At 41.3% G+C, this 23628-nt stretch overlaps 1 protein-coding gene across 1 annotated transcript in view; it reads left to right on the top strand.

Annotated features, from left to right (window-relative positions):
- tbc1d13 (TBC1 domain family, member 13) overlaps positions 1-23628 on the top strand; it is a 60955-nt gene that overhangs the window by 3880 nt on the left and 33447 nt on the right. The window contains exons 2-4 of the mRNA XM_028808586.2: positions 18939-19012; positions 19106-19146; positions 20074-20135. Coding sequence (XP_028664419.1) covers positions 18939-19012; positions 19106-19146; positions 20074-20135 — 177 coding nt within the window. The remainder of the gene's footprint in view (positions 1-18938; positions 19013-19105; positions 19147-20073; positions 20136-23628) is intronic.

Below are 23628 nucleotides of genomic sequence, written 5' to 3'. Positions count from 1 at the left end.
TGGTGTTTGCACAATGTCCAAATCACATGATGCCCTATTTCACAAAATGTTTTGGGGACGTTAAGCAGTGCATAACTGTACATAGATTAGCAAAGCCTCACACACAGACAGGAGGGCAAGAGCCACACAACGATAACCACGACTTGTGCTGTGAAGCTTTAGGACAGCAGCATCAGAAGATCTCACAGCTTTATAATATCTGGACTCGTTTGTATGAAAACCAAAATGAATCCCTGAATTGGGCATTTGTGGCCATTCAGCAGCTATGCTGTCAGTTTTAAGGGCAAACAGGGGTGCACTGGAGTGGTTCTTGAAGTGTGGTCCCCAAGTGTGAGTCGAGTGAGCCGAAAGCTTAGAGTCATCAGGGCAAAGTGACTTATAAACTGCTCAGGTGTGCCAATCTGTTAGGTACCTAAGTAAGCATTAATTTGTAACAGTTTAAAGCTGACATTGTGCGATACTTGGACAGATGACAAATGGTTCTACGACTGCTGCCACAAAGCAGACTCCAATCCCATGCCTTCCTGCTCCACTTCTGTTTGCTTGATGTGGTCGCCCCTGTCCTTCTCTCTTTCTCTGTCTTATACACAACACTTCTTCATCCTCAGTCTCTCTCTGGTCCAGCAGGCCTCTCTTCTAAACTCACGTCTCTTCATGGTTGTCCTTTCACTCCATGCAGTTTATAGTTCTTCGTGACTAAGTGGTTATTATGGATCACTGGCTGAAATCTGGAACTTTGAAATGGAAATTCAGCAGATTTAGATTTGAATCTTACTATTTTTCACACAAATGCATTTTTTAAAAATAAATTTGCAAAATTTAATGCAGAATGTTACTAACGGGTAACTCTAATACCCAAGTGGTCCGGTGTTTGGTTTGACTTTAGCAAAGTAGTTCTCAGTCCAAAACACTGAGTACCACTGGCCTAAGCTGGGATTTGATCTGCACATCTGAACATCTTAAAAGAGATCATTCTAACCCTCGCCTTCAGCCACCCTGCATTAAGAGGGTCTGGAAATGACACATTGAGGTGTTGGCAACTCTAAAGGTAGAAGAAAATGGGGAAATTGCCACCTTTGTATTTTATAGTTAACTGATTAAACAAAACTGAGAAGGCTGATTCAAGTTCTAGTGGTTAAAGGTTTGCACGGAAAAAGAGGAAGGAGGAAGGTTGAGTCAGTTTTGTCACAGAGCACAAGGCACAGTACAGAAAACACTTGGCTGTCAGTGGTCAGCAAATAAAGGGTGGCTGGGGGTGCCAGAGTATGGCACAAAATACAAGGGGTTGGGGGGTGGTCAGGCACATGCTTCCCTAAACTGTTCATTTGTGGGGCTTTAGGTGGTCTCTATTGCTACTACTATTTATAAATCAAATAGTCGATTTGAAATATTTCGATATGTTACAAATCTAAGTGTATTTTTGTCACAAGGTTTCATTGTTGGTGACCTCTCCATTTCTGCTTTATAATAGAGCAGTTGCTGTATTACTATCACAAACTTTTTTTAAGATTTTCATGTGACAATCATCGGAACTGGCAACATAATCATATTGAGTGTTTTGGTTCTACAGAAAGCACAAATTCACCCGTAACATTCATCATTGTCTTTATGACTGTCAAGCAACAGTAATGTTGAGGAGAAAATCGCCAGTCTTGTTTGCTAAATTTTGTTTTGCTAAACAACATCAGTGGGGGATTTGTCCAGCATTGTTAACCAGGGCTTTGGAGCCAATCCACAAAACGTTCTACTTGGACTTCTCAGTTTAGGATACCTTTGACTCCTCAGTTCAGAAAACGACTAACTCTGACCCCTCAATTTAGCGTACCTTCAGCTCCTCAGTTTGTAATTAGACTCAATGAAGTATCTATCTATCTATCTATCTATCTATCTATCTATCTATCTATCTATCTATCTATCTATCTATCTATCTATCTATCTATCTATCTATCTATCTATCTATCTATCTATCTATCTATCATATAGTGCCTTTCACATCTATCTATCTATCTTTCTATCTATCATATAGTGCCTTTCATATCTATCTATCTATCTTGATTGAAAGTACACAAGATACAAGACACTTTCTCACTGCCATTGTGAATCATCAGGCTCTGTTTTAGCATCCTAAACTGTTTTAATTTTCAGTTGAAGGCTGTACTGATGCTGTTTTTACAAGAATTGAGAAAACTTACAAAATTAATAATACGTTTAATTATTAAAAGGCTATGGGTAAAATAGTTTATTCAAATTAGTATATGTGAAATTGGAAATTTTAATACATTATATTGCAATTTACATTTAGTTGGAGTCAGTACAAATGTACCAGCTCCGACTCCAGTGACCCAGTAATTGCTTCTGACTCCACAGCCCTGCTGTTAACGTTACTATCGAGAATGATGTTAGGGGCTCCCCAGACCAGATTTGAAGAGCTGATCCTGCCCAACAGAATATACCTACCAACAGCAGAACAGCAGAGTGGTGGCTCTGAGGCTAAGGATCTGCGCTGGTATTTGACGGTTCGAATCCCCGTCAATGCCAAAAATAAATCCTACTCTGCTGGGCCCTTGAGCAAGGCCCTTAACCTTCACTTGCTCCAGGGGCGCTGTACAATGGCTGACCCTGCGCTCTGACCCCAAGGGATATGCGAAAACTAACAAATTCCTAATACAAGAAATTGTATAAGGCGAAATATAGAACAAAAAAAAAAAAAATGCCAGTGTAACCGCCGTCTGCACTGGTCTGCTGACATACAGCACTGGGCAGAGAACGTAAGGCTCGTAATTACACTTTCTGATTTCTGTGAAGAATGGCCGTTTAACCGAGGAAATAGCCATGCTCAGAAAATGTTATAAGGTCCGTAGCAGTAACTTACAAGTTGTGAAGGTTACACAGCAGGGTAATAATTCCCACATGTGCATATCCATTTAAAACACCATAAATGTCTGCTTTGTGCCCATTGATGGATGAATAGCTGTGAGTCCCCTTGACCCTGTCCGAAAATAAAGCTGAGTCTAGAACAGGGATGGCCAAACGGAGTAAAATAAAAAGTGTGTCTAGAACATGGGTGAACAAACTAAATAAAAAGTGATTCTAAAAGACAAACTACAGGCTGTGGGTTACATCCAGTCCATGGCACGGGTGCGAGTGGCCACTGGGCTACTCACAGAATTATTTCATGTTCCAGCCCTCATTTGGTAGTCTTGACAAAATGATGCTATAATTGGTTGGTGTAATTGGTTGCCATGCATTGTTACCCAAAAAATAACGAGATAAGGCTTTCGGTCCAAGTATGGAGAGACCATGGTGCAGCCATACTGATGATAACTTGTGTGTGATTTTAAATGATTTCTTACCTTGCATGTGTGTTTTTAAAGATTTGCGTGTGGTGATTTTATCAACATCTTCCCTGAAGGTGATACTGTGGGTCTGTGCACAAATCAGTATTAACAGCACTGTTTACAAATGTGAAAAAGCAGGACGTTAGAAGGAGAAACCAAAATGGACTCTTCATGCACTTCAGCCTGTGTATGTGGTCAGACACGTACCAGCAGCAACATCCCATCCGGCCTTTCAGCATTTTTCAATTGTTTTATTGCCGATTTAGAAGATGAGGATAGTTACCACTGTGAGGTGAGCTCATTTCACTTTTGGAACAACACTGTTAATTTATCTTATTTTCAATTTTTCAAACTTTACAATATTTTGAGTTGGCGGCAACAGGCAAAATCTGTTCATTTTCACAATTCTCCATCCAAAAATTTTTTTTTAATACATTACTTACCCCATGTAGTTTGTGTAAGGGGCCAAGAAAAAATTTTAATCTTGTGTTTTCATGGAGAAAGTAATAAATCAAGATTATAAATAAAGCCAATAGTGACCATTGCTACAACGTCCGTGGATATTCTTATCTAAGTCATGTTGCATAATCCATCGTCAGTTATCCACTCATATGCTCAAAACGCATTCATTTTTGGCCAAAATATTTTTAATACCTACTTCTGGAAAGCTCAATGTTAAAGATAAACCGGAAAAGCACATTCCCATCATACTGTGGGTTTGAGGAGAACCGTTTTACCAGATAGAAATCTTTTTAATGGGTGTGTTTCCATGCGTAGAAACCCGGCTACAAAAAGGCATACGGCGATAAGCTCAGCAGCACAGCCTCGGGAGACTCAGGCCCCATGCTTGTTTTCAGATTCCCAGCAGCCATTCATGAAGTTTAAACTTTTTTTAGTACTAGGGGGCTCTGCCCCCTGCTCGCTTTGCTCACCCACCCCTGGGTTTGGTTAACCGGATTTACAATTTAAAGAGATTATTTTCATTTCATTCATTTTCATTCATTTTTTATTTCTCGATATTTGCCAGTAATAAAGCTGTAGTGAATGAGTTATTCCTTCTCCCCCGGGGGCGCGCACTATGCACCAGCTGCTTTGCGTCTCTGCCTCTCGCGTTGTGAAGAGGGGAGCTGAACACACGCTAAGGAGTTGCTGTCGCTCCTCCAAAACCCCCTCTTAAATGGTGATACAGTCAGTCAGTCATTCTCCATCCCTCTATATCCTAACACAGGGTCACGGGGCGTCTGCTAGGACCAATCCAGGCCAGCACAGGGCGCAAGGCAGCAACAAACCCTGGGCAGGGCACCAGCCCACTGCAGTAAACGGTGATACAATGGGAAAAAAATACAGTAATCCCTCGCTATATCGCGCTTCGCCTTTCGCGGCTTCACTCTATCGCGGATTTTATATGTAAGCATATTTAAATATATATCGTGGATTTTTTGCTGGTTCGCGGATTTCTGCGAACAATGGGTCTTTTAATTTCTGGTACATGCTTCCTCAGTTGGTTTGCCCAGTTGATTTCATGCAAGGGACGCTATTGGCAGATGGCTGAGAAGTTACCCAACTTACTTTCTCTCTCTCTCTCTTGCTCTGACTTTCTCTGATCCTGACGTAGGGGGTGTGAGCAGGGGGGCTGTTCGCACACGATACGGACGCTAGTCTAAAAATGCTGAAAGATTATCTTTACGTTGCTACCTTCTGTGCAGCTGCTTCCTGAAACGACATGCTGCACGGTGCTTCGCATACTCAAAAGCTCGAAGGGCACGTATTGATTTTTGATTGAAAAACAAACTCTGTCTCTCTCTCTCTCTCTCTCTCTCTGCTCCTGACGGAGGGGGTGTGAGCTGCCGCCTTCAACAGCTTTGTGCCGCGGTGCTTCGCATACTTAAAAGCCAAACAGCCCTATTGATTTGTTTGGTTTTCTCTCTCTTTCTGACAGTCTGTGCTCCTGACGCGTACTCCTTTGAAGAGGAAGATATGTTTGCATTCTTTTAATTGTGAGACAGAACTGTCATCTCTGTCTTGTCATGGAGCACAGTTTAAACTTTTGAAAAAGAGACAAATGTTTGTTTGCAGTGTTTGAATAACGTTCCTGTCTCTCTACAACCTCCTGTGTTTCTGCGCAAATCTGTGACCCAAGCATGACAATATAAAAATAACCATATAAACATATGGTTTCTACTTCGCGGATTTTCTTATTTCGCGGGTGGCTCTGGAACGCAACCCCCGCGATGGAGGAGGGATTACTGTACAGTTTTTTTTTTTTTACCTCCTCTATACTCGATCTGCTGGCTTGCTGCTGCTTGTGCCGTGCTGTGTGTTCTGCATGTCGCGATCATTTAAAAGCCTATACAGCAGCTGTCCTTTTGTCTCACAGGACTTCAAAGTGTCTCTCTGAGAGAATCACATCTCGACCCAAGATTTTTTTATTATAATAGACATTTTTACAACAGTGAAGTGTTTTGCCAAAGGACAACTCCATTAATGGACTCGCACATATAAATGTTTTTATTTTTTAAGAGACCAGATTTCTGCCTTTTCCGGTTTTGTGTGTGTACAGTATATAAACTCACTCAATTCATTTTTTAGATCTCCAACACCAAAGTTGATAAGCGGAAACGAGCGGTGTCAAGTTCGTGCACAGGGTGAAGGTGAGGAACTGAAAATTTCTCATCTATTTTAGGCTTCCAGTCATTTGGATGATATCTTTAGAAAGGAAAAAGAAATGAAGAATGACCAGACATTGCAGAGTTAAAACGCTAAGAAGTCGTGATGTTAAATGAGACCTGCTATTGGCAAGAATTGTTTTCTAATTTAGCATCTGGGTTGGAACAGAAAACTTTCCGCCACTGCAGCCCTTCAGGACCGTGATGGAGGACCCCTGGCCTAATCCTTCAGTTGTTTGTCAGACTTGTGATGGCCGTGTTTAGGCTGGAATGCCAACCTTTTGGCTCTGTTTCAGTTCAGGCTGTTTCCTTGGTTTCCCACTACAGTTGTGTGGCAGGGTAATTTGTGGTACCCATTTTAGATGAACTGACAGTGTATTTAATGACACACCGTTTGTTCCTGTGCCTTGTGTGTATGCCAATCCTGTGATGTACTATTGCCCCGTGCACGGATTGGTCCTGCCTTGTGCCCATTGCTTGCTGGCATAGGTTACAGTTTCCCTGCAACCTTCCTCTGGATAAGTGGGTTAAGAAAATGGGTGGAAGGTTTAGGGAACTTTTGTAATATCGAATTGACCTTCTGAATGAGGCTTTTCAGTATCTGGACTACTGCTTTGTTCTTGTCTTTGGTAGCATATGTCATGGCTGGCTCTTAGCGACTGCTTGCTGGTATGTTCAGTTCATGTCTGATCTGCACAGTGGTATGTTTTTGTGCAGCTAAGTGCAGGGATTATGCGGCATGTAACATTTTTTAAAGACCCGCAGTGCTCCTCTGCCATGTTGTGTATGGCGTTGACTTTACTGAGGTGCTGCGGATGACCCGTGTTATGTGGCCGTGAAAATTACTTTTGGGGAAATACAAAAGTGTGAAAGAGGCTCAAGAGTTCCATCCACTTTATTTCCACTATGTGCAGTTGAGTATGGGGGTTCAGACTTTCACTGAAAGAATTCTGATTCTGTTTGATTACCTTTAGAAGCAACTTTAGTGATTTTAAATATCTACAACACTGATCCAGGTTGGTTTTTTTTCCCCTAATAGGGCTGGATTGTGCTCTTTTGTCCATGTATGACATTATCTTACAAGGTGTCACTCTCTCCTTTAAGACCATGTCACATTAGACGACTTTTCCGGCAATTTTCCATCGTAGCCTTCATTTATGTAATCTCAGAGAGTCACAGGCTGTTGACAGCATGCTCCCATGAAGGCCAGTTGCAGAATGTTGTGACATACCCAGCAACTCACTCCAATTCTCCTGCAACGTCGCACATTGTGACATCTGCTTAAATGTTCGTGCCTCACCACCTTAAGCTGATGTCACATTACGTGACTTCTAGTTGTCTATCCAGCAAGGGATGCTAGCTACCTTGTTGGAATAAGTTCTTTTGTAATTGTTATATAAACCACAACTATATAGATATAATATTAAAAGGCAAACCCCTCCCTTAGTGATACGGCGGTAAGAAATCACATAGGAGAAATAACTTATCTTTCTTTAACTCTTTTATGGCTAAGTTTTTTTTCATCCTTTTGTCCCAGTTAGGGCTGAATATTTTTCCAGAAAGCTCAGCTTTCTAAAAAGCAGACAAAGCAATGGTTTCACGCATAAATCAACATAAAATACTTATTCATGACAAATGTCACTCTGTTTTATGTACCGGTATGCATATTCACATACTTATTATAAACGTGTTTGTCCCATCACTCATAAGCTGAAAGGCACTTTCTGGTAAAAAAAAAAATGGTTTGAAGTAATTGAATGGCTGCTATTAGATAGATAGATAGATAGATAGATACTTTATTAATCTCAAGGGGAAATTAACAAATTTTTACGTAGTGTCCACCAGCAGGCCGCGTCGCTTGGTGAAGTCCAGTTGCTATCTTGTCTCCCACAGATCGATATCTGTATACTCCTCCCAGGGTGAACGTTTTCGTCGGAGCATCAGCTGCACGAGAGTGTCCAGCACTACAGTCAGCTGATGTAGACACATGACTTTCGTTTTCGATGTCCAGATCACTCGTATCAAAATCATGGTTCGATAAGTCAATAATAGTCAAGAAATAAATAAAGAAATAAGTAATATGCACAGAGTATTTAGCTTTGTGCATATGCTTTGCTCTCTCGCCCGATGTCGATGTCATTCTAGATGTTGCTTACTCTACGCTACTCACGCACATGCAGTGTTTCATCGTCAAGTCAACGAGTCTGACGGTCTACCTACAACGTAATGGTGAGTTTTACCAACATTTACAGCTTTCTTTCGCCCTCTGCCCCCGATATCCATCCTCAACCCCTTGTGTCAACAAAAGTCGACATCCGCCCTAAAAGAGTTAATGACGGTTTATGCGGCATAACGGACGAGGAAGCCATGACAAGACCATTATCGAAGTGGGAGCCCGATGTATAGAGTCTGGCATTTTCGTCGCTGCACTGGAAGGATTTTCAGGATCGGATGACAGTATCTCCCATCCGTCTGTTGGCTTCAAAGGCAATCTTCCAAGGCTTTATACTCTTTCTTCATGTGCAGGCCCCCACTTAGGTGAACAGTACAATTCCAAACAAGGAAAAGAAGATCCAATGTCATGCTGACTCTGTCACACAGAAATAGTACAATGCCCATTTGGCAGTTTGTCCTTAACTTCTTGTCTTAAAATGCTTGCCTTGCAGTTCTTATATGATGAACTCCTGAGTGCTAAATCTGGCCTTGTGTTAGCAGTACATGTGAGTGGATTTATAAAATATTTATTGTACAGAGCACAGTGACATATTAAACTTATATTCTGATGACAAGTTGCCAGCTGCAGTCGCTGATCTTGTCACTGTCACTAGTTGAGCAGCCTCAGCCGCAGGATCTCCTGCCAGGTGTGACCCAACAATCGTCCTTCTCTCCAAGTCGCAGACATCGCTTCACCAAACCATGGCAGACAACCAAAATGAGCAAATGTCCTTGCTCGGCTCTTCACACTCTTTACAGAGTTATGGGATGGTAATTAATTAGTTATCTCAGTTTCCACACCTGCTTTCAGATAATTTGGATTTCTTATTTATTAAATGGTTTTCTTTTTTTTTTTTTTTTTGTTATCGGACAGCCCTGTATTTTGATGTGATTTTGAAACAGTGACCAGAAGGGAGGAAAAGAATCAAAACACAGTTGAGGCCAATGAATACAACTAAGCCTGTTTGCTTTCGGCCTTTAGAGAGTACGACAGATGAAAGAGCTCTCCTTTGGTGCGGTATGGGCTAGTTAGCTCCAGGAATTCTGACTATTTCAAACCGCCCAGATGGCGAAGGGACCAAGCCATGGGGCTACAGCTGGACTGCATTAATAAAGAGTGTGAAATGCGACCTCACTAGTCCTGACTTCCTTTCTGCAGTAATATCCCATTAATGTTTAGAATTATTTATGTTCATTGCTCATTCCACTTTTTATGTGCCTAAATAATCTGTTGCGGTTTACTTCAGAGATGTTTCCTCCCAGCTATTCCATCCACTTTAATTGTTGTAACTGTTTAGCTTTAAATGAGCAACTTGACGGTTTTCATGGAATCTCATCTAAGATCTGAACAGCTGGCTGGCCAGCTCCGAGTGGTATAAACTTAATGGCAGCCAACATCAGACAATTGACAAACATAATGGCAACTACTGATGCCACCAGATACATTGTGTAAATTCCTTTTTAGGTTTTACATTTTAATTTCTAGGTGCCTTGGTGGCACAGAGTTTAGTGCTGCTGCCTTATGCACCCAGTGTCTAGAGTTTTGAAACTCGTGCCAAGTCGCCATCTGTGTTCACTTAGGTTTTCTGCAGGTAATGTGTTTTTTTTTTGTCTTACATCCCACAGATATTTTAATTGTTTATTCGTAATTGGCTTCATGTGCACAGACTCTGTGATGGGCTGGGGTGGGCCGTGTTGAAAAAATGTTGTCATTTCTAAATGGTGTGACCGAAATGTAAGCAAATCCCCATAAATGAAAGTCTGCAGTGTGCACTTTAATCATGTCGGATTGTTTGATTTGTAATTTTAACCTGGGGAGCTGAGGGGCATATCAAGAAAAAATGTGTCTTTATCCCAAACACTATGGAGGACACTGTATATATTGTGAATATATAGGTATACAGTATATACACACACATTATATATACAGAGCTATTCAAAATGTAGTTCAAACAAACTGTAGAAAAGAGAAACACATTCCCCACATTACTGGATAGAAGAAAGTTCAAAGTTTGGTCCTATGGTCCTTAAGGTTCTATTCACTCAACATGAGCACTATGTGTAGCGTGACAAACATCACAACGGTAGACCATTTCTTGCCACGCACGGGTCATCTGGTCCCTAGTTACTGAATTCACAGCTTCCTCAATTCGATGTCACAAATGTTGAAGATTAGTGGGCATGGGTGGAACAAACACTCTTCTTTAATGTACCCCCATAGGGGGTAAGGTCTGGACACCTGGAAAGCCATAGACGATGAGGAAGATCTTGTTGTCCATCTTTTCCAATCCATCGTCCTGGAATGGTGTCATTCAGGTAACGCCGGACCTCCAAGTGGAAATGAGGGGGGCGCGCCATCTTGCATGAAAATGAAGTCATTCGAATCTTCTTGAAGTTGGGGAAACAACCAGTTTTGTAGCATGCTGTTTAAAAACACGCCATACCATTGTTCGAGGAATTCCAAGTTCAATGCTTGCCCGTGATGTGGATTTCCTGGAGCTCCGTTCGAACACACCTTGGATACGCTCGACATTTTCATCTGACTTGCATGGATGACCAGTGCTTTTACATTTGCATGTGTAACCTTCTTCAACAAATTTTTTATGCCACTCGTAAATTTGCTTATGACGAGGTGGCTGTTTGTTGAACCGTCGGCGGAATTCACGTTGCACTTGAACAATGGACTCACACTTCGCAAAAAACAGCACGCAAAATGATTTCTCTTGTGGTATTGTCGCCATTTTACTATAAAGGAGAAACGGCGCTCGGTGGCATTCACTGGTACTGTAGCCGGGCTTTTAAACTTTGAACTTTCTTCTATCCAGTGATGTGTAGAAGGTGTTTCTGTCTTATACAATTTGTTTGAAATACATTTTTGAAATCTTCTCTTTCATTTTGATTGTATATGTGTGTGTGTGTGTGTGTATATGTATATGTATATATATATATATATATATATATATATATATATATATATATAAAAATAAAAGCCAAATACCACTGACTCACTCATCACAAAATCTCCCGAACCATGAGGACTTGGGACTTTAAACTTGGAATGTAGGTTACCCTTGGCCTATAGGTGCTTGCTAAGAAACGGTTTTAAAAATTTTGTGGTCCAAGCGCGTTCTGTCTGTTTGTCTGTCTGCTTTTCACAAGAGAATTACTTAACGGATTTAGATCTGGTTGTTTTCTATAATTTGCTTGAACTTTCTGGTTGATTTTGCGACTTCTCATATCGTGCTAAGTACCAGAGTTCGCTTGCGGTACCGATGTATTTATGCAAATCCAACAGAGTGTTGGAGTGCAGCTTTAATTCACTTAGCTAGTGTTACCTGTTTGTTCAGCAGACATTATCATCTACAGATTGTTAAGGCGTAACGTTTGATGTTTTTGAGAGAGAGTTATGTGTGTTTTAGAGGGTAGCTGCTGATTGCCAGAGATATCACAGCCATGTGCTTTTCTCCCCATTAGGGGAACACTTTCCTGTCAGAGGAGAACACGGTCAGATATAGTGCCAATGTCTATTGATTTTTAAAGTTATATATATGTGTGTGTGTGTAATATATATATATTATGGAAGAGAAGGTCTGTGATACGGTTTGCATATTTGCAGCTGGAGATCCACAAAGGGGAAACAAAATAAATCACGTATCATAAAGTAGTTTTTATTTCTGAGCTTTCAACCCCTGTAAGGGGTCTTCATCAGAGGATAATGCTTAGACTTACAAGAATCAAAGGCAATATATAGCAACACATTAAAGGGGGGGGGGGGTGACTAAGTCAGTGTGATCAGGAGCAGTGGGGGGGTATTGGGTGTACAGTTTATTTACTATGTACATGTTCTTCTTAAGTTTGCATATGCTGGATTTATGTCCAAGTGTCTGTTGATGGCGTTCTCATTTGATAGCCAAGATTCGGCCAGCTTTCTGGCACTTTTAGTACTGGCCTTAAATCTTTCTTGTACGTTGCCCCAGTTAAATGTGTGTCCTGTTGATTTAGTATGCGTATAGATCATTGAAAGTGAGTCCTTTCTTCTGACGGCGTTGCGATGCTCCTGTATACGTGTTGCGATTCTTTTTGAAGTTTGTCCTATGTATACCACCGCTGAGCAAGAACTGCATGGAATACTATAAACTGCGTTTCATGTTTTTGCTGTTGATTTCTTGTTTTTAGCATTAAAGAGGACCGTGCACAGATTGTTTGTGGGTTTGTGTGCTCTTCTGACGCCTGACTTGGCCGGATCCGCGCTGTACCTTCAGACACCTTGTGGTGATAAGGGAGTGAGTGCCAGGTGCCAATAACCCCCCCCCAACCCGATCACACTGACTTAGCCACCCCACCCCCTCCACGTAATTTTTTGCTATATATTGCCTTTGATTCTTGTAAGTCTAAGCATTATCCTCTGATGAAGACCCCTGACAGGGGTTGAAAGCTCAGGAATAAAAACTACTATATGATACGTGATTTATTTTTTCTCCCTTTGTGGATCTCCAACTGCAAATAAATATATATATTTTTGTATACGGGCGGCACGGTGGCGCCATGGTAGCACTGCTGTCTCGCAGTTAGGAGACCCGGGTTCACTTCCTGGGTTCTCCCTGCGTGGAGTTTGCATGTTCTCCCCTTGTCTGCCTGGGTGTCCTCCGGTTTCCTGTCACAGTCCAAAGAAATGCAGGTTAGGTGCATTGGCGCTTCTGAATTGTCCCTAGTGTGTGTGAGTGTATGTGCCCTGTGGTGGGCTGGGGTTTGTTTCCTGCCTTGCTCCCTGTGTTGGCTGTGATTGGCTCAAGCAGACCCCCGTGACCCTGTAGTTAGGTTATAGTGGTTGGATAATGGATGTTGTATACAGATGTTTTGTGAAGGAAAAAATAAAAATGCAATACATTATGAAGAAAAACTCAAACTTACCTGAATTTGTAACTATGATCAGAGATAATATAGAAATAAAAACTAGCATAAAAAGGCAAAGCTACAGTAACCTTGGCAAACAGGCAGACTTGACTTGAGAATGTTATTTTGTTTGACGTCTGATTTTGGTTTTTCTGGAGGCCACATTTTTTACTGAGGCAGGGCTTCTGAAGGTCGGAGTAGAAGTAGGCCTTGTGATGCTTGTTTTGGTTTCTTTAATGGCTCGTGTAGATTCTTGTAGTGTAGCTGTGTAAGTATCAGGGATTGTCCTTGTTTACCACTGACCAGTTAATTTTAAATCCTAGTAGGACCTTTGAGCAGTTCTAAAAGTCTGCTTGTTTTTTATGAGATGTGTGGAATGGTGGTGAAGTTGCTGGGCAGTATAACACTAGGTGTCTTATTAACACACACAGGCACACTGCCATTGAGTTAACGTGTGACCTAAAGCAAGCCCCCTTATCTTTCCAGTGCTTCACTTCTGTTGACATGGAAGCAATTGTACTGAGCAATTTTTGATAATCTAAAATTTTTGATGAAGCTATTTTGCAAAGTGACTTACAAAGTCAGGATTTTTTAAAATTGTTTTTTATGGTAGATTTGCTCATGGTCACATAGTGAGGCAGAGGGAGGTATTTAATCTCAACGTTATGGTTTCAAGCCCAGTGTTTTAGCCACTATAGTGATTTACAAGTCAGATTTGATAAATGTGTTGGTAGATAAAGGATGGATTTGATCATCCAGGATAAAGGATAGCATGTGCAGTGACGAGATTCATTTGGATTTGCTCAGTGTGAAGAGTGTGCATGGCAATAAAATCAGGCCAACACGCAACAAAGACGTAGTGTATTTATGTGCCGTCTTGCCACATTCAGCTGTCCGTTTTGAAAGTGTACGCCGATTTGATTTGCTGGGTTTGAGGGAAGCCCCCAGTATGAAGTTTCTACTGTTGTTTTTCCAGAGGTTGCAAAGTCAGCAGAAGTGGGACATTAATGCGGGCTGCTAAGTTTAACGCTGCTGCCTCACGTCTCTGAGTTCGCTAATAGCCAAGTTCTTCTCGCCTCTCATCCAAATACTGTCAAACAGCTGCCAGGTTCTCCATTTCATCCAAGTGCCTCACTAGTTTTTGTCCAGGTTTCCTAGACCTTTAGTGCTAAGAAGCGTTTCATGCATTGTGTCTTAAATGAACCATCTCATTATTTTCTACTTTGTGATTCACACTATAACTGCAGGATTTCCGATTCTGTGTGATTCTCTTTAGCAATGCCTTTGGGATTCAAGTGCCATCCCAGTGTCTGCATGCAGCACATAGTTTGGATTGTCCATGTGGGTTCTGTTTAGGGATTTTGATTTCTCCCACATCCACAAGTTGCACCAATTATGTTAACTGACTGCAATGAATGGGACACTGATGTCGACCTGGGGTCCCATTTAGGGCTGGCTTGCAGCTTTCACTTAATGCTGCCTGGATTTGAAATGGATAACACCTGCTCAGAAAATAAGGTGGTAACACTCTAGAACAGCCAAGTCAAGGCATACAGTGCATCCGGAAAATATTCATTTCTGAAGTATTCCAGTGACAGAATCAACCTTCGATGTAACACAGCCCTAAAAGACAGAAGTTTCATTAGCTCCTGCTTACCTGATGCAAGATTGTCCTGTGGCCATCTTTACAATTGGAGATGTGAGTTCCAAAATCTGCTAATTACACCTTTTGGTAAAATTTAGTGAACACGTGATTGTGACTTTTCATGCAGTTGGTCATGCGCCGAAAATATGTTATTGCAACAGTGTAGCACTATAGTTTTAGGGATTTAGTTTCAAAATCTGCTTATGGACCCAGATTTTCCTATTTATCTCCAAAATTTATCTTTTGTACTAAGCTGATTTTGGAACTGAGCTCTTCAATTGTCAGTAGCTGTTAAGAGGCAGGCAGTGTTGACAATAATGAAAGGAATATTAAGTATTAATGTCTGTTAAAAGTAGGGAGGCACTGATGCACAAATTCTGGGCCAGTACTGATAATCAGCCATTCCTGTGTCATATTAAATGGGAATACTAATATGAATGAGAGATTAGAGTTTTTAATTCTTAGACAGACTAGGGGGCTTCGCTCGCCAACCCTCGCGTATCGGGATGCGGATGTACAATTTAAACAGATTTTTATTTTCATGGGAATTGTTACATATGCATAAAAGAACTATTTTACATCACAGCGAGTAATTAACCATATTAAAGAGTAAAACATAATAAATTGAAAGTAAATCATGTTTCATGTTGCGTTAGAGGTATTCGTTGAGTAATACGTTTTCATTCTGTTTGGCTTTGACATTAACATGCAAATACATTCTAAACTTACACTTTTACTGTAAAACTTCAGTAAAAACAATTTTTTAAATTAACTTTTCGTCATTATCGCAATGAATTTTGATTTTGTGTTTGGACTTTCATCGTGACAACACAACGTATAACTGCCCGTGAGAGAATTTCATTCCTTGATCTCTATGTCTCTGTGATTTGTTAATTGTCTTTGCAAAAGCTCTTCTAACAGGAAACTGTTAACGTTTTAATACGAATGGCATATCAAGATCTCCTTTGGTGTCTCATGTTATCCCCTGAAGATGTACTACATTACCTTTCTTGGATACAGCCTTCTTTCAAACAGTAATTCGGCGGTGTTAACGGTTGTAGATATTCTTTGTGATATTGTAAGTTGATGTTTTCATCTTCCCCACCATCACCACCAACTGTTTGTCTATTGATACACATTTCACCAATTTTGCCGTGTAACCAATCGACGTTTTTGGCGTTCATTCGTTTGACTTCCTTGTTTCTTGGTGCTAGGATTGCCCGTGTACTCATTTCTTCTGTTGATAACCCTTCAGGATGAAATTCTTCAATAAGATTTGGACATAATACGTCTTCTTTAATTGGGAACTTAAAGTGAGGACAACGTAAAAGTTATAAGAGCTGCGAGAGCAGGAACTGTGTCTGACAAAAGCATTCACACGAATGAGAGGTGAGAGGACCGCAGGCGTGGTTGAAAATGGTCAAGAGGAGGGCGGGACTTGAAAAATTCTTCTCAAAAGTCTTGTTTTGCTGTCGGATTTTTTTATATAATAGAGAGATAGAACTTTGTTTGTCCCTAGGGGGAAATTTGTCTTTTTACAGAAGCTCATGAAATAAGTTGACAGACAGACAGAGAGACGCACTATGTTACGAGTACACACCAGAATCCTTAAAAAGGAAGGATAACATCACAGTCCCAGTGAGGCATTATGCAGGAGTATTGCCGTTGGTGTAAAGGAACCTCAAATGTTTTTCTTCACACACTTCTGCTGAATAATTCATTGACCTCAAAGTGTCAGAGACATGATGTGTTCATAATGGCACTCAGTTTTGTTATAATTCTCCCCCTTTACTCCTACCACCAGGGGATCCCATAACTGAGCCTGCCCGTTTTAATTAGCTTTTTTGATTCGGTGGGCCTCTCTTGAACTGATGTTACCAGCCCAGCACACCACAATGGCCATCACAGAGCTGCAGACGATGTAAAAGATGTCACTACCCGCATTAAAGAGATACTGTCTTTTAAGAAAGAAGAGCCTGCTCTGCCCTTTCGTCTGTAGTTCCTCTGTGTTTCAAGATCAGTTCAGCCTGTCTTTGATGTGGACCCTGAAGTACTTGTAGGAGCGCACCACCTCTACATCCACTCTGAATTGTGACCAGAAATAGAGGCTCCTAGGTGTGGTGAAAGTCATTAACTAGTTTCTTGGTTTTGCTGAGGTTTAGTTGCAGATAATTCTCTTTGTATCAAAAAGACAAAGTTCTCCCCCAACTCCTCTCCTCTGTCTCATCCCCCCGAATAAGGGTGGGATCATCAGAAAACGTCTGCAAGTGACATGAGCTGCTGTTATCTGTAGTCAGATGTGCACAGAGTGAAGAGAAGTGCAGACAGGCCTGTTCCTTGTGGTGCTCTCACAGTCCTCGAGTCCCACAAACTGGGGTCTACCCAACAGACAGTTCATTATCAGGACCCCACAGGCTCATCCACCTGCACATCTCTGAGTTGACCCCTTAACAGGGATGGCTGGGTGGTTTCGAAGGCACTGGAGAAATCACACAAGCGTAGTCCTTTGTGCTGCCAGCATACGAACAACACATACTTACGAACGGGGCCGCAGCTGCTCCTTCAGGCTCCTCAGTAACTGCCGCTTCGTCATCTCTGGCCTGGGGACGCTGCAAGCGTGAGGCTGAAGGGGGGGTGATTTTGCTGCTCGTGCAGTGTAGTGTCCCTCGGGCAGCTCCGGTTGATGAATGGGGCGGTGGGGGCCGCACCCCATTCATTCTCAGTGGGCGGCTGGGTGTGCAGCAAGTGGTGACGTGGGGTCCATAGTCACCGGGGCCGCAGCTACCGCTCGTGTGCAGGGCGGAGGGGGGCGGTTCACAGCCCACCCGCCACACAGCCTTGCAGTGTCCCTCGAACATCTGCCCCATTCGTTCTTGGTGGGCGGCTGGTGATGCTGCAAGCGGTGACCCGGTTGTGGCTGAACGGAGGCCATTGAGGGTGAATGGAGCAGCGGGGGCAACATTGTAGTGTGCCTTGGGTGGCTGCCCATGGAATGGGGGCAGTGATGGGCGATTCACTACCTGCCTTTGGCTGCACCCTATTTGTTCTTGGTGGGTGGACGCAGCAGGCAGCATACTGTATGCAAGTAGAGGTGACTGTGTGGTGGGCGGGTGGTGAACCGCCCCTCGCCACCACCATTCATTCTCAATAGCAATCCTGCTTGTACTGTTACATAAAGAGCAAAGAACTAACCAGTGAAGACCTTATGGAACTAGAACAGCAGATGATAGCATTCAGCAAAGAAAACCAGAACCTAGGGACAACAGCAAAAAAGTTTTCTACAAAAGAGTTAGCTGATGCATTTCGTCTCATCGAAGCAGGAATGGCAAGGCTGTTTATGGTGAGAAAAAGAAAAGCTCCGCGCAAACCTCCATTGATGCCTACTTTAAGAGGTCAGTCCCATCCTCTTCATCAAGTTCTACCAACATTGTTTAAGGCTGTACTGTATTTGAAAATGTTTAAGCATTTACTGTGCATGCACAGAAAGTTAAAAATAAATAATATGTTGAGAAAAACATCTGTCTAAATTGCATTTATTAAAATAATGTACCTGTTCCAACTTACATCCAAATTCAACTTAAGAACAAACCTGCGGTCCCAATCTCGTACGTAAGCCGGGGACTGCCTGTCTAATCTTTGAATACATTTGCAAACCTTTCTTAAAAGGTGTTTTTACGTTTGTCATTATAGGGTTAGTGAGTGTAGATTGATGGGTAAAAATTGCAAGTTTATCCATTTCGAAATAAATCTTCAACACAGTAAAGTGTGCAGATGGTGAAGGAGTCTGAATAACTTCTCACTCCACTGTATGATCAGTAACATGCAGACCCCACAACTGTGATGGTGATTAAAGTGAATTGTGAAGCTCTAACCTCGAGCAGTTCATTTTAAGTCAATGCAGGACTGCCAGGTCAACCCTGTGGCTCACCGAGAAATTCTGAAAGTCCCCGACTCCGCTGTTTCAGACGGGTACCGGTCTTGATATGGTGGTACCACATGCTGGTACTGAACTTGCTGCAACTTGACTACATTTATAAGCATGGTGGTGTTACTAGTCTGTGCCACTGGCGCAGCATTATCTGCGTGTTTGCTCCAGTGCACACGTATTGCCATATGTCTTCATAAAACAGCTTAATATTTGAATGAATCAAAACCCTTTTCATTTTATTTGATGTATTTCAGAATTCAAGAGTTCAATCTAGCCCTGAGTGAGTCCAAAATTGATCTGAAGACACTTCGGGAGCTGTGCTTTGGTGGTAAGCTGGGGCTGGCATCACTGTGGTGGGGTCGGACACATTTGTGGCCTATGCAGAGTTAATGGCGCCCTGGTTTGTTTTCTCTCTATATAGGGATTCCTTTTGAGGGTGGCCTGCGGTCACTGTGCTGGAAGGTGAGTACAATACTTCATTATTATTATTATTATTATCTTTTTTTAAAGCAACCTGCTTTGCTAATTGCAGAACTTTCTATACAACCTTCATAAACAGCCACGTATTTTTAAAGAAAATGACTACAGGATATTGGAAAACTCCATTTTATTAGTGTTAAAAGACTAGTATTAAACATATTTTTAGCTGTTGTAAACATTCGGGGGCGCCACTGAGCTCCAAACACAAAACAAGTCCCAGGTTCAAATAAAATGGTGGATTTATTATAAAATACCTTCTGTGTAACAGAAGTGCAGCAGGTTGTCTCTTCTCTTCTTTTCTCTGTGTATCTCTGCACTGCTGCTCCTCTAAGGTGAGTGTTGCCTTTCTCCGCTCCCAGCTTAGACTCACCTGGACAAGGTAGTGAGGACCCGGGAGTCCTTCCGGTGCCAGGGTTTGCCTGTTGGAAGCAATTCCAGGCCATATGGAAGTCCCAAATTGTAGCGAGTGTAACACCCTGCAGCACCCCCTAGTGGCACCTACAGACCCCAGCAGGGCTGAACTTCTGGACTACAATTCTTGGCATTCCCTGCAGGTGTCCGAGCAGGTACTGATATCCAGGGCTGCTGCCATCTAGCGTACAGGAGGAGGCAATAAGCAAGCATTATTGCCAACCCCTGTCTTTCCACGTGTTGTTGCGTCCTGTCCAGGTAAAGACCCCAAACCAACTCCAGCTGGGTTGCTGGTCCCAGCATGCTGTCCCTCACACTACATAAATAATAAAAATATATTTATGGCTCGTGTTAGTAACTGTGGTGGATTGATGTCCTATCTAGGGTTGGTTTCTACCGTGGTGCCTAATGCTGCTGGAGTGGGCTGAACTGGCTTAAATAGCTTTGAAGATGGAAATGAGAGCGGATGTGTAATAAAAATTGTTTTTTCTTTTGCAGATCCTCTTAAATTACCTCCCTCTGGAACAAGCACTATGGGATTCCTTTCTGAAGAAGCAAAGGTGATGAGAAAGAGGAACTAAAAGCTTAGCCTCCACCGTTGTACTATTAGCTGCTTATTAGTTAATGTTGTGCTCACAATAGATTTTAGACTTGCGTTACTCATTCTGCACAGGTAGTACTGTATGTTCATTCTGTAATCAATCAGTTTTCATACTGTAACCCTTATTTTCTTTAATGCTACCAACAGCTCTTCTAGTTTGTTAGTATCTAACTGTTTTTGCTGAGAGCTTAATCCAATGTGCATGACAGATTTTAATGTTTATTTCTATTACTTATTTACATTTATAAAATTTTAAACTTGCTTTGCCTCTTGACATCAATGTCTGTCTTACCCCACAAATATGTGGCACATATATATTATAAAAAGAAATCCTGTCCTGGAAAGCAAAACGCAAGTCTACTATACGTGATCTTCTCAGGAGACATTTTAAAGACCCGCGAGACCAAAGACACGCCCTACTTACAATCTATCAAATAGGACAATAGGCAGCAAAACATTCAGTCTTGTGAAGGATTTGAGCACACAGGGCTCTCAGCGCATATAAAGCGTATAAGGACAGTACGTTATAAATTAAATGTCGACATCTAAGCGAAGAAGAAAGCAGTGCGGAGAAAAGAGACTCAAATGTGCTGGACAGAAAAAAGAGCAAAAAAGAATAATCGAGGTGCAAATTCAGAAAATAAGGAAAGTAATTATCAGCCCAGAACAAGTGGAATTGAAAAAAAAGCAGGTCCAATCTGGCTCAGAATTAAAAGACAAAGTAGAACTTCATAAAGACGTTTACAAACGTTGGCGCTAAACACATGCAGAGCAGGTTAGAGACTATGAAACCAGTGAAATTAGAAAGGCTAAAAAAAAAAAATGGTGCTATACACGTGGAGAAAGTTAAAGGATATGAAAGTAGGAAAATTAGAAAATATAAAAAAAGAAAGTAAAGATCACAGTAGCGCAAACAAACAAACTGCCTCATTTAACTATGCACCAGTCTAACTTTGGTTTTGCACAATAATTACTACACTATTGCACCTTAACACTTAATTCTACTTTATTCACATAATTTTACTTATTTATTATGTTCTACTATACTGTTATCTTTCAATCTATGACTTTTTGTTAATCTAACTGACATTCTTCTAACTTTGCACAGTTTTTGATAAGTGGATCAGGATGCATTTCACTGCGTGTTGTCCTGTATAACTAGGCATGTGACAAATAAACAATCTTGAGAATTTCAAAAACGGAGTTTACCGCACATGCATTTATTGGTTAGTTTGTTCATGTATATATATTTATCTGTCTGCTTATTTAAAAAGCTACATTTACCCCAGGAGTCAAAAATGTTCTGTCTAGCCCTTGTACAAAAACCTAGACAAAAGCTGGGGTATCACCTTGGTAACCCCATGTACTTTTGGAACTGTGAGAGGAAAATAGCAGGACTTACCAGACAGGAGTCCAATGCAGAACACTACTTACTTTGTTACTTTGTTAAAAAAAAAATTATTGACTGCTGATGATGTAGATCGTTTTGTCTGTGCTGAAATTCCAAAAAGAGAAACCTATCCTGACCTCATTAAAAAGATTCAGCATATTGCGACTCGCAAGATTGCAAATATTGTTTTTACAGAAGTTCTGATATAAAAGTGAAACTAATGAAACAGCAACAATTCAAAGAAAAAAAAAATCTTAAAAGTGTGTATCCGGAAAACCAAACACAGGGGTTGGCAAGCGAAGCCCCCTAGTCTTATATATAAACGTCAACGCGTGGAAGTGTGTGTATCTGTCTGGCCCAGAAGTGCGAGGGTACAGCAAGAAGCTCAAAGAAATCGACTCTGTCGCCAAAGTGAAACTGCCAACAAAAGAGAAACTCGCTTAGCCGCTAATACACAAGAGAGGCGAGCATGTCAGCAAAACAAAACCGCCGAGGAAAGCGATATATTGTGACAGATGGCCAGGACCCTTGCCAGGCCAGGATGCATCCACGCAAAGAAGCCCTCCACTGCACCAGAGTGCAATGTTCAGAGACCCAGTTTTCTTTTTCCGGGTCCTTCCAGCATGGAGGTGTCCTGGCCAGGCAAGGGTCCCGGCCATCCGTCACTATATACTGTATATGTGTGTGTATGTGTGTGTATATATATATATATATATATATATATATATATATATATATATATATAAAATATACTGTATAGGTGTGTGTGTGTGTGTGTATGTATATATCTTTTTTTTTTTTCTTTTTAAACATATTTTTTGTTCTCCGCCCCTGCTGGACTGTGTACATTTCCTGCTGTTAGTTAATTACTCTCTATCTAAGAACACGTCCTTTTCCAATATCATTGAATAACTTCAGTAGGCATAAATTGAATTTCAGGATAAAAAAAATACTGCCAAAATAAAATTGGCCTTGCATTGTGTATCTCGTATATGACATTACCACATGGCTGAAATGAAACACAAAGGCAAATGAAAGTTCAATTTGTCATAAACAGGATTAAAAATTCAAATAAGAAAACTAGAGCTATGGTATAACGAAAAATGGAGTGCCTTTTGGCAGAACTCTTCTTCAGTCTGTTTGATGATATGAAGGTGAATGCTGTTGGCACACAACATAGATATTGCTGTTTGTGAGTGTGGGCTTGGGACTGTAGGTTATGTGTTTCGCACACACACTTCATTTAATGAGTTGCATCCTTGGACATGTGCAGCGAATCATAAACTGTTTTCATAGATGTTCCGACTGCATGCATTTGTGCTTGTATGCACAAAGGTAAGCAACACAACAAGTGCAACTCCTTCATGTCTGCTATGTTGGAATGTGGTTTTCTACCATTAAAGGGTGACCAATCAGGGGTTGAGATGTTGTAATGAACAGAAGCCAATCAGGGAAGGGTCACGTAATAAACACAAACCAGTCAGAATGCGATTAGAGTCTGTGTTTTCATAACTCTCCATTTTTTCCGGTATGCACTGCAGCATTGAGCCAGTGTTTACAGAGATGCACAGTTCTGGGGAGCATTTGTGAAAGTTTCTGTTTTAGGTGGTTAAACAATGCCAGGGTAGCATGGATGAAAGGCAGAGATGGAGACTAAAGACTTTCTTTTTAAATGAAAACATAGTAGTGTGGATGTAGCCTAATTCTGAAAAACACTAAAAGTAGTCATTTGTTAAAGATTTCTACACACCATACCCTGACTTCCTTCCACTTCTAGTTTCCTGATTACGCTCCTGTGGTAGCTTATCAAACTCTTTTTGAAAGTCAACATAGATAAAATCATATGATGCTTTGCTATCAGGTTTTTTTTTCTTACTAATATGTGGGAGAGAGAAAGCTAACGTGGCCAAGGAGATAACGTTTATGCTGCACACAGACTGTGGTGTATCCCAGGCCTTTGGACCTTTCAGGAAGTGGCGCTAACTGCTGCACCACCATTAACTGACCTACTATAAGCTAAATAATTGGCTGGTTATCACAAGAATTAAAACAGCTTTCTTTT

This window comes from Erpetoichthys calabaricus, chromosome 9 (genome assembly GCF_900747795.2).
Source record: "Erpetoichthys calabaricus chromosome 9, fErpCal1.3, whole genome shotgun sequence".
In the NCBI taxonomy this organism is placed as follows: Eukaryota; Metazoa; Chordata; class Cladistia; order Polypteriformes; family Polypteridae; genus Erpetoichthys; species Erpetoichthys calabaricus.
Note: the sequence above shows the minus strand (reverse complement) of the source record. Positions and strands in the feature narration are given on the sequence as shown.